This window comes from Hemitrygon akajei, unplaced genomic scaffold (genome assembly GCF_048418815.1).
Source record: "Hemitrygon akajei unplaced genomic scaffold, sHemAka1.3 Scf000111, whole genome shotgun sequence".
NCBI classification, from domain to species: Eukaryota; Metazoa; Chordata; class Chondrichthyes; order Myliobatiformes; family Dasyatidae; genus Hemitrygon; species Hemitrygon akajei.
The window spans coordinates 2,017,923-2,030,100 of NW_027331997.1; the positions used below are offsets into that span (position 1 = coordinate 2,017,923).

The 12,178-nt window shown below is 45.7% G+C and overlaps 1 protein-coding gene across 1 annotated transcript in view; it reads left to right on the top strand.

Annotated features, from left to right (window-relative positions):
• LOC140723367 (NACHT, LRR and PYD domains-containing protein 3-like) overlaps positions 1-12,178 on the top strand; it is a 38,721-nt gene that overhangs the window by 7,195 nt on the left and 19,348 nt on the right. The window contains exons 2-4 of the mRNA XM_073037946.1: positions 5,588-5,647; positions 7,363-7,420; positions 9,648-9,742. Coding sequence (XP_072894047.1) covers positions 9,733-9,742 — 10 coding nt within the window. The 5' untranslated portion in view covers positions 5,588-5,647; positions 7,363-7,420; positions 9,648-9,732. The remainder of the gene's footprint in view (positions 1-5,587; positions 5,648-7,362; positions 7,421-9,647; positions 9,743-12,178) is intronic.

The window sequence follows — 12,178 nt, forward strand, 5'->3', positions numbered from 1 at the left end:
ATTTGCTAATTTAATTCCTTATTGCATTTATGACATATTGACTTAATGTACCTTTTTTGTCAATCTTCAATAATAATTAGTAAACAGATTTTAAAATGAAAAAAAAGTTAAAGGGATTTTCATCACACAGTAAAGGGAATCAGCTCAGGTATTTGTAAAGTATGTGTGAGGGCGGAGAAACACACCAACGGGAGGAAAGTAAACAGACCCATTAGTCAGAATTTTATCTCATTGATCAGTTTACTTATTTCCAGTAAGTGAACACTAATTTGAAGGTGAAATACATTCTTATCTTGTTGTAGTCTTTAGGGCGTGGTTATCTCCAGATTGTAATGTCTACACAGCAGCTGCCTTGCCCGTTATTGGAATGGCCCCATAGTGGACAAATACTGAAGTTTGCTTTATAAAAGAGCTAACTCTGAGTTCAGTGGAGGTCCAGGCAGTGGGTACACAGTGAAATCTGGTGAAATTGAAGATCTAATGTTCAAAAGAAAATATTATTCCAAAATCATAACTTTTCACCAGAGTTGACAGTGCCCGTTCTGCTGCTGTGTTTTTCCAATAAACCCACAATGGTCTTTGCCTCCAGCTGTCGCTACGGTTTATAGTCTTAAAATAAATTGATCCCCATGCATACAATAAATTAATGCCAAACAAGAGAAAATCTGCAAATGCAGGAAATGCAAGCAACAGACACAAAACGCTGGAGGAACTCAGTTGGCCAGGCAGCATCTGCGGAAAAGAGTACAGTCGAAGTTTCTGGCCAAGACCCTTCATCAGGACTGGAGAAAGAAAAAAGATGATAGGTCAGAGCTAGAAGGAGGGGGAGGGGAGTAGAGGAAGACGCGGAAAATTATAGGTGAAACAGGGAGGGGGAGGTATTAAGTATCTGATAGGAGAGGACAGAAGGCCTGGAAAAAGAAAAGCAGGGAAGAGCACCCGAAGGAGACGATGGGCAGGCAAGTAGATAAGGCCAGAGAGAGAGAGAGAGGAATGGGGAATGGTGAAGGGGGGGCGGTATTACCTGAAGTCTGAGAAATCGATGTTCATGCTATCAGTTTATAGGCGACTCAGACGTAATATGAGGTGTTGCTCCTCCAGTCTGAGTGTCGCTTCACCACAGCAGTGCGGAGTCCAGGAATTGACATGTTGGACTGGGAATGGGAAGTAGAATTAAAATGGCTGGCCACTGGGAGATTCCGCTTTTTTTTCTGGCGGTCCAAGTGTCGGTGTTCTGCAAAGTGGTGCTGCCGAAGGGTCTCGGCCCAAAACGTCGACTGTCCTGTTTTCCATAGATGTCGCCTGGCCTACTGAGTTTCCCCAGCATTCTGAGCGTGTTGCAATGAATTAGTGCGATGACACCGACTGAACGGAGCCGGGATGCGGGTCGTGGTTGCTCCCTGGAGCTGATCGAGTTGTGGACAGATACTGGATGTAATCTGTGTCACCGTGCACTGAGGGACAATAGGAAGCCTGGACCGAATAGCACAATAGAATAATTTGCTTCAATCAGCTTTTATAACCATATAACAATTACAGCAGGAACAGGCCATCTTGGCCCTTCTAGTCCGTGCCGAACGCTTACCCTCAGCTCGTCCCACCTAACGCAATCTGTGTATCTGTCTCTCTCTCTCTGTATCTCTCTCTCTCTACGTATCTCCCTCTCTCTGTGTATCTCCCTCTGTGTGTGTGTCTCTCTCTCTGTATCTCCCTTTCTCTGTGTATCTGTGTGTGTGTGTATCTCTCTCTCTCTCTCTCTCTCTCTCTGCCTCCCTCTGTATATAGCTTTCTTTGTAACTCTCTCTGTGTATCTCTCTGTATCTCTGTATCTCCCTCTCTCTCTGACAATAGACAATAGACAATAGGTGCAGAAGTAGACCATTCTGTCCTTCGAGCCTGCACCGCCATTCAGAGACCATGGCTGATCATCTACTATCAATACCCGGTTCCTGCTTTGTCCCCATATCCCTTGATTTCACTATCCATAAGATACTTATCTAGCTCCTTCTTGAAAGCATCCAGAGAATTGGCCTCCACTGCCTTCCGAGGCTAATCTATTGGAGTTCTTCGAGGATGTAACCAGGAAGTTAGACAAGGGAGATCCAGTGGATGTAGTGTACCTCGATTTTCAGAAGGCATTTGATAAGGTCCCACATAGGAGATTGGTGGGTAAAATCAGAGCTCATGGCATTGGGGGGAAAATATTGACATGGATATAAAACTGGTTGGCAGATAGAAAGCAAAGGGTAACGGTGAATGGGTGTTTCTCGGAATGGCAGGTGGTGACTAGTGGGGTGCCACAGGGCTCGGTATTGGGACCACAGCTGTTTACGGTTTACATCAACGATTTAGATGAGGGCATTGAGAATAACATCAGCAAGTTTGCTGATGGTACTAAGCTGGGTGGCAGTGTGACATGTGATGAGGATGTTAGGAGAATTCAGAGTGACTTGGATAGGCTGAGTGAGTGGGCAGATACTTGGCAGATGATGTTTAATGTGAATAAGTGTGAGGTCATCCACTTTGGGAGTAAGAACAGGAAGGCAGATTATTATATGAACGGTGTAGAGTTAGGTAAGGGAGAAATACAAAGAGATCTAGGAGTCCTTGTTCATCAGTATCTCTCTCTGTCTGTATCTCTCACTCTCTGTGTCTTCTTCTCTCTGTGTATCTTTCTGTATCTCTCTCTCTGTACCTCCACTCTATGTATCTCTCTCTGTTTATCTCCCTCTCTCTGCGTATTCTCTGTGTATCTCTCTCTCTCTGTATCTCTATCTCTGTGTGTATCTCCCTCTCGCTGTCTCTCTCTGCCTCTCTGCCTCCGTGCCTCTCTCCGTGTCTCTGTGGATTTCTGTCTGTATGTCTCTGTATGGCTGTGTATGTGTGTATATGTTTGTTTCTCTATGTCTGACTCGCTCTGTTTATTTTCTCTCTCCTTTCGTGCCAAGTATTGCTTTTTTTCAGAAGCGAGTAAATTCTATCCCTTACAAACATTGTCCCGCAATTTAGCTGCCATTGAGGAAAGTGCATTGAGCTCCAATTTCGTGACTTGCCTGAGCTTTCCCTTCTCAAGCATAGGGCCGACACTGTCTGTTTTGACGAGTATAATAGCACATAACAGGGCAGGTTGCAGGTCAAAGAAGGTTTAGGTGATAGATACTGGACCACGTGGGTTGTCCTGTGAGGCAGCCTCTGTGATCTTGGCTTGTTTTCATACATTTAGAACTTTTCAGGTTTGAAATAGTTACATAACGTGGTGTTAGATGAATGAGGGGAGACTGGATTGTAGACATGACATATTGTATATGTGGCAGATTATACGCACGACAGATTGTATACATGGCGGATTGTATACTTGACGGATTGTGTACAAGATAGATTGTGTCCATGACGGATAGCATACATAACACACTTTGTACATAACGGATTTTATACATGACAGGTTGTATACAGTACATGGCGTATTTTGTAAATGACAGATTGTATATATGACAGATTGTATACACGACAGACTGTATACATGACAGGTTCTATATATGTTGATGCAGCATAAAAGAACCCACGGAGTTTTTACAGGGATGCAGAGAAAATGGTTTCTGTTCCGGTGGGGGTTGGGGCGGGGTGGGAACTCAAAATGGGCACCAACAGTTGAAGACAGATGAAATGCATTTGTCCCTCGCCTAGAGTCTAGTACGTCATTTGAATGATCGTCCTCCACATTCAGGAAAAACAGAGTCTTTGTAATCCTGCAGTGTAATGGCGCTTGATGCACACGTGAGTGAGATGTTACAGGATTGAGGCGCTGAGATCACCGACAGATCTGCGATGGTCACAGTGAATGCGGAATATGAATGTAATTAGATCTCCCATCTGCATCCTCTGGCTGACAAAAACACATCCAGTGAATTTAATGTTAAAGGGGTTTTCATCATTCTGTAAGGAGAAACAGCTCAGGTATTTGTAAAGTAAAGATGAGAGCGGGGAAACACGCCGACCGTAGTAACGTAAATAGACCCAACAGTCATGAAAGTCATCTGATTGATAAGATTATTTATTTCCAGTAAATGAACAATAATCTGAAGGTGAAATCCATTATTAACTTGCTGTACTCTTTTGGACCTAGTTATCTCCAGTTTGTAATCTCCACACAGTTGCTGCCTTGCCCGTTTATGTAATGGCCCCATTCTGGACAAATATTTCAGATTGCTTTATAAAGTTGTTGACTCTGAGATCAGTGCTGCTCCAGGCTGCCGGGGCATAGTTAAATCTTGTGAAAGGGAATGTCCTGTGTTCAAAAGAAAAAATGATTCCAAAATCATAACTTTTCACCAGAGTTCACATGGCCCGTCCTGCTACTGTGTCTTTCCTATAAGCCCACAGCGATTTCTGCCCTCAGCTGTCACTGAAGTTTATAGTCTGGCAGTAAATTGGATCCAAAGTAAACAATAATTTAATGCGATGTCACGACCCGATCTGAGCCAGGATTCGGGTCGCGGTTGCTCCCTGGAGCAGATCGATTTGTCGTGAGATACAGTATGTAATCTTTGTCACCGTCTACTGAGGTACAAAATTAACCCTGGATCGAACAGCACATCAGAACCATTGGCTCGAAGGAGTTTTTGTGTCGTTTACTTCTTGCGCTGTGGAGCAGGGTCTGGAGTTACGTGCTGATGAGTGTGACGTCCAGGTTTATTTGTGTGTTCTCAACTAGTATTGGCCAGAGTGTGTTCACTTACTGTTTGGGTCCACAGAATTCCGGTGCTCGGATTCGCTGGTAACAGAATCAGGAGCTCAGCACAGAGTAAACACAGAGACTGTACTGAGTGGGCAACGTTACGATGCGTTAATACGCCCCCTTGTGACGGCAGGAATTCTAGTGTTTCTACCATTTCATTACTGTTTTTCAAACTGTGTGGCTTTGCGGATCCGCCTGATTTTTCTGCAGGAGTGAGTGTGCTATTTTAGTAAAGACAGCAAGTATCAGTCAGTGATATTTAAAATAAAACTTGCTGAATTAAATCTCATTGGCTGTTGATAACAAATGTCTATGTGCACTGTATTGTGCTCCTCCTGTACCTGATAATGCGGCCACTGATTGTATATCCGTGGTCTTCTACTGCCGTAGCCCGTCCAGTTCAATGTTCGACACGTTACGCGTCCAGTGATGCCTCTCTGCACAGTGCAGTAGTTCGTGATTATTTGAGTTACTGTCGTCTTCCTGGCAGATTGAATCAGTCCCGCCTTTCTCCACCGATCTCTCTCATTACTAAGACGATTTTTCTCTCTCATAATTGCCGCTGCCTGAATTTTCCCCAGCACCATTCTCCGAAAAACTGATACTGTTGAACTTGACAATCCCAGGAGCTCTGCCGTTCCTGCGATATTCAAACTGAACCGTCTGGCACCAACAAACATTCCACGCTCAAAGTCATCCAGATCACATTTCACCTCCATGGTGATGTTTGTTAGAAACAGAACGTACCCTGTACAGGATACGGAGAGACCCGCTGATAAAGATGTGAGTTTAGTTAATGATTATCACCAGGAGCTGACTGAACATTAACCAGGGTGTATTCATTACTTACAGAACCCGTAACACAGCATTACTGGGACAGGGTGGTAACAGAACCTGGAGCCGATGTACAAGGTAAGAAGCTCTATATACTGATATATAAACATCACAAAGGCAGTCACCCAGTTTTATGAGCACGAATGGGATTGATAACGTATTGTGCTGATCGATATCAGAACTGTGGCGAATCGCTTTTAAGTGAATCAATAATTCCCTTCAGCTAATTGATTGCATCGACTTCCTGTGCATTTCCCGCGGGTAACCGGTGCAGTTGGGGGTGTTATTGGAATCGCCGCACTTTCAACCCGGCTCCGAATCAACAGCAAGGTGCTCGTGGGGTGCGAGCTTCCCGCATCTCGGAACGGTCCCCGGGCTACTGCTTGCAACAGCAGGAGGCCGGTCCGTCCACACTCGGGGCTTTACCGATCTCTGACCGAGGGAACTGAGGATTCGCTTTGTTTATTCCCTCAGTGGCGGGACTGAGACTATCTGTCCATCCTAGACGGCATCGCGGTTTGTGGTCAAAAGTATGGAACCACCCACATTGCAGATTACTAGCCGGGGCGCGGGGTAGTCGTGGGGGAAGGTGGTGTAAGGAGTTCATGGTTCCATTATATAGACGGTTGGTGAGACCTGTTGTGGTTCACGGTCTGCAGTGTTGTTTCCCTTCTGTCAGATGTTAGTGGGTAGGTGGGAGATCAAAAGAAGGTTCAGCAGACAGATATCTGTCCCCGTGAGTTTTTCTATGAAGAATCTGTTGTGATCTTCACCTGTGGCGTTACAATAAACATGGGTGACCTGCTTGTATACATTACAGTTTTGTAATAACAATGCACTTGATTACATCCGCGGTAATTTGGTAAAATGAGTGGGAACTTCAATGGGACATAAAGTGTGCCGTGGAGCTTGACAGGGACGTGGACAAAATAGTTCCTGTTGTGTGAGGATCTGAAACCAGGCACCGCCAGTTGAAGACAGTTGAGATGTTTTCTCTGTCTCTCTGTGGGTCTAGTGTGTCATGGGAATGACCGTCCTCAATATTCAGGAGAAGGAGAGTCTTTCAGTTAATATTGTAATCCTGCAGTGTAGTGGCCCTTGATACACAAATGAGTGAGATGTTACAGGTGAGAGGCAGGATTGATGAGCCGAGATCACAGTCTGATCTGCGTTGGTCACAGTGAATGCGGAATGCCAATGTAATTAAATCTCCCATCAGCAACTTCTGGCTGACAAAAACACATATCAATGGGCACTGTACTGTGCACGTCCCGTACTTAATACTGCGGCCACTGATTGTATGTCCGTGGTTTTCTACATCTGTAGCCCGTCCATTTCAATGTTCGACATGTGACACGTCCAATGACGCCTCTATGCACAATGCATTTGCAGCGTGGTTATTTGAGTTACTGTCGTCTTCCCGGCAGATTGAACCAATCTCACTTTTCTCATTGGATCTCTCTCATTAACAAGGCGTTTTCGCTCTCAGAACCGCCGCTCACTGATCTTCTTCCGCGCCATTCTCCGCAAAACAGACTGTTGAACGGGACAATCCCAGGAGTTCAGCAGTTCCTGAGATATTTAAACTGCACCCTCTGGCACCGACAAACATTCCACTCTCAAAATCACTGAGATCACATTTCATCTCCATGGAGATGTTTGTTTGGAGACAGAACGTACCCTGTGCTAAGGAACAGGACGCGGAGAGACCCGCTGGTAACGCTGTGGGTTTAGTTAATGATTATCACCAGGAGCTGACTGAACATTAACCAGGGTGTGTTCATTACTTACAGAACCCGTAACACAGCTACTGGGACATGGTGGTAACAGAACCTGGAGCCGCTGTACACGGTAAGAAACAGTATATACTGAAATATAAACATCACAAAGGCAGTCAGACACTTAAATGAGACTGAGAGCTTATTCGGTTCTTCAACAATTGAACTATAGCTAATCACTTTTGAAAGAATTAATAATTCCCTTCAGCTAATTGAATGCATCGACTTCCTGTGCATGTCCTGCGGGAAACCGGGGCAGTTGGAGGTGTTATCGGAAACGCCGCAACTTTCAACCCAGCTCCGAATCATCAGCAAAGGCTCGGGAGGTGCGATCTTCCCGTATCTCGGAACTGACCCCGGGCTACTGCTTGCAACAGCAGGAAGCCAGTCCAACCACACTCGGAGATTTACTGATCCCCGACCGAGGGAACGGAGGATTCGCTTTGCTTATTCCATCGCAGGCGGAATCGACACTATCTGTCTGCCCTTTACGACATTTCGGTAGGCAGCTGCTGGGAGAGGGTGAAATTATGAGAACTACTCACACTGCAGTTTATAGCGGGGGAGGGGGTCGGAGGGAAGGGGTGTAAAGAGTTGATGGTTCCATTATCTAGTCGGTTGATGAGACCTGTTGTGGATCAGCGCCTGCAGTGTTGATTCCCTTCTGTCAGAAGTGTGTGGGAAGGTGGGAGATTGCACATTTAAACAGAGGCGTAACGTAAAGAATTTTGCTTCTCATGTATATGAGGGATGTAAGTAATGAAGTTAATACAATTGGATATGCACAAACACAGATTCGAACAAAAATACAATAGAGGGACCGAGATCAGGATGGGAACGGTAAAATGAGCACGTTGCTAATGTACAAACACGAGAAAATCTGAAGTTGTTGGCAATCCCGGGCAACACCAGGAAATCTAGGAAAAGATCTAGGAAAAGAAGGTTTAACACAGAGACATCTGCACCTTGTGAGTTGTCCTGTGAGGAAACGTCTGTGATCTTGGCTTTTTTCAGTGATTGAGAAGAATTCGACATGACCTGAGTTTACACGGTGGTGTAGTTGATTGTATCCGTAGTAGTTTGGTAAAATCACTGGGATATTTGTTGAGAAATAAAGTATCCTGCGGCGTCGTGACAGGGTCGTCAACAAAATAGTTCCTGTTCTGGGAGGAACTGAAAGCAGTTGAAAACAGTCTCCCCCATTGTCTCCTCTCATTCTCTCCCCCATTCTCTCCCCCCATTCTCTCCCCCTCTCTTCCCCCTCCCGCTTTGTACCCCTCTCCCTCACCCCTCCCTCGAATGGCCTCCTCAACATTCAGCAGAAGCAGATTGCTCCAATTAATTCTGTAATCTCTGCATTGTAAATATCACTGCCAGGTGCATGTCTGTTTTCCTTAAAAACACACACACAGAAAAAAGCATTCATGTCCGTAATGCCACAGTTTTAAAGACAATATTGAACAGGTAGAAACACTGGAAATCCTCTCATGACCAGGGACGTATTGAAACATCACAACGTTCCCCACCCAGTACGGTCTCTGTGTGCACTCGGTGCTGAGCTTCTGTTTCTGTTCCAGCGAATCCAAGTATCTGAACTTTGTGGGTGCAAACAGTAAGTGAACACACCGTGAGCGAGATTCAGTTGATAACACACATATAAACCTGGGCTTCACATCAGTCAGCATGTAATTCCACACCCTGCTCCACAGCACATTAAGTATATGACACAAAAGCTGATTCAAGTGAATGTTTATATTGTGCTGTTCGGTAAGTTCGCAGAATGCACAACATTAGTAGTTGTTGTTCACAGAGAAGTTTATCGTAGCATATACGGGATCAAAATTGACAGGGGGTGGTAAACAGATTGCAAAACCAACCCGAGCTGCAACGGATTCATGCAGATATTGGGGATTATGTGGAGGAAACAGCCAGAGGAAGTGGATGAGACAGGCGCAGTCGCATAATTCAAAAAGCAGCTGGGATGTGTAGATTGAGTGAAAAGGCCAGAAGGGAAATGGGCCCATCACAGGAAACTGTGATCATCTCAGTGGGCACTGTGGTTGGCAATGTCTCCTTGGGCCGAACACTCTGAATTTGGACTCTATTGCTCTGTGAGTTTGTCAGTAGATGCGTCAGGTATCAGCGGAAAGACGTAGACATCGTGTGGAAGGTGTTGTTAATGGGGAATGCTTGGTACCCAAGCCAACTGCTTCTCTGATACAGGGGATGAAGATACTGTCATATTTGCAAAGTAATCGTACTCTCTCTGACTCACTGTCTGCTTGTTGTGTAATTCACAGATTCACCAGCAGGTGGAGCTTTCCAGAACCGGGACCAGGATGTAAACAAGACGATGACGATCAACAATCGTCAGTCAGAATCAGAATGGACACAGGTATGATACGTTGGGATTTTTGAATTAAACTTTTGTCGCGTTTGTACACAGTAGTTCAGATGAGGAAACTGACACAGGTGTTAACAGTGCACAGAAAAGTTTCATCAGGCAGTGTCACTGATCCCACTGGTAAAGCAGCTTTGAGTAATTGATCAACCTAACAGTTCCAGCGCAGGGACCTGACACCGGTAATGGTTGAATGACTCCAATCACCAGGCAAAGCTTCAGCTGAGTGAAAGGAACAGGGGCTTCTGAATCAGGTGGTTGTGAGTGAAACGCAGACGGGAGTGCGACAGCGGTCTTGTGGTTATGTAAATGTTCAGGGTCAGTGACCGTTTCACCTCCAGACAGGCCCTGATGTGTAAGACATCGCCAACTTTCACTTATAAAACTGAACGCCAGATGATAGGAACATTTCCGGGTTTTCAGAGATTGTGTGTTAACACAGCATTTCAGGGTTTGGAAAGAAAGCTAACAAGACCCCCTGGGTTTTCATTGGCTGCTGCACAAAGGAGAAGAGGGGTGTCTCCGAAATCTGTTTTCTGTAGCAGAGTTGAGATCATTGCCGGTGTTGGGAATGGCTGAGGATCAGGAGGCAGCTCATTGTAGATACATTTGTGGTCTGCTTCGGAGTTTTAACACCCCAGTGAATGTCTGGGTTGTAGAGAAATGGAGAACGCAAGTTAATTCCCCCTTGAGATGATCTTCTACCTGAATTTAAATTCCCAGGATCTCTGCTGGAAAACCCGGTATAACCAATGACCAAATGTTTCTGTCACCTGTAGACATTGTGATTGTGCTTAAATCTGTGATTCCAGCTGTAATAAAAAGATGTGACAGCCTGGAAACCTGTTATTCGGTCCATCTAATTCTTGCTGATCTAAATGTCTGAGCTTGCCCAATTTTCCTGCAGCCTTTCCCAAATTTCCCTTGTAAACTTCTTCTATCCTTTTTCCTGCCCGCATGCTGTAAACTTTGCAATTTTATTTGTGTTTGCAGACTCCTCTCTCTGCACGTAATTTATACCCATCAGACACCATGTGAAAAATGCCCCTTTAGTCCCTTTTAAATTTCTTTTAAAAGTCTCAAGTCTCAGACTCCCCTACCCTGGGTAAAAGAACATGACCCTCTACACTATCTATGTCCTGGATTATTTTATGTTCACATACGTGTGTAAGGTCACCCTTCAAGCTCCTGAGCTCCAGAGCAAACTGTCCCAGCCGAACCATATCACACAAAAAACAACAGCCTACTCCAGTACCGTGGTGGTCATTCTCCACTACACACTTTCCAGCTTAATCGCCTCCATCCTACAGATTAGCAACTGCAACTACACACAAAGCTCTCTAAGTGAGACTTTTCCAATGACTTGCATAGTCGTTACATGACGATCATCAGGTGGGGGAAAAGAAGGGAACCGGGGGAGCGGTCAGCATAGATCTTTAGGTAATGGTCAGTCTGTGACCCAGGGGACTGGACATTGTTCGTCTCAAGGCAATGGTCAGTCTGTGACCCAGGGGACTGGGCATTGTTCGTCTCAAGGCAATGGTCAGTCTGTGACCCAGGGGACTGGACATTGTTCATCTCTAGGTAATGGTCAGTCTGTGACCCAGGGGACTGGACATTGTTCGTCTCAAGGCAATGGTCAGTCTGTGACCCAGGGGACCGGACGATGTGCCTCTCAAGGGAATGGTCAGTCTGTGACCAAGGGGACTGGATATTGTTCGTCTCAAGGCAATGGTCAGTCTGTGACCGAGGGGACCGGACGATGTGCCTCTCAAGGGAATGGTCAGTCTGTGACCAAGGGGACTGGACATTGTTCATCTCTAGGTAATGGACAGTCTGTGACCCAGGGGACTGGACATTGTTCGTCTCAAGGCAATGGTCAGTCTGTGACCCAGGGGACTGGACATTGCTCGTCTCAAGGCAATGGTCAGTCTGTGACGCAGGGGACTGGACATTGTTCATCTCTAGGTAATGGTCAGTCTGTGACCCAGGGGAGTGGACATTGTTCATCTCTAGGTAATGGTCAGTTTGTGACCCAGGGGACTGGACATTGTTCGTCTCAAGGCAATGGTCAGTCTGTGACCCAGGGGACTGGACATTGTTCATCTCTAGGTAATGGTCAGTCTGTGACCCAGGGGACTGGATATAGTTCGTCTCAAGGCAGTGGTCAGTCTGTGACCCAGGGGTCTGGACATTGTTCATCTCTAGGTAATGGTCAGTCTGTGACCCAGGGGACCGGACATTGTTCATCTCTAGGTAATGGTCAGTCTGTGACGCAGGGGACCGGACGATGTGCCTCTCAAGGGAATGGTCAGTCTGTGACCAAGGGGACTGGATATTGTTCGTCTCAAGGCAATTGTCAGTCTGTGACCCAGGGGACTGGATATTGTTCTTCTCTAGGTAATGGTCAGTCTGTGACCCAGGGGAGTG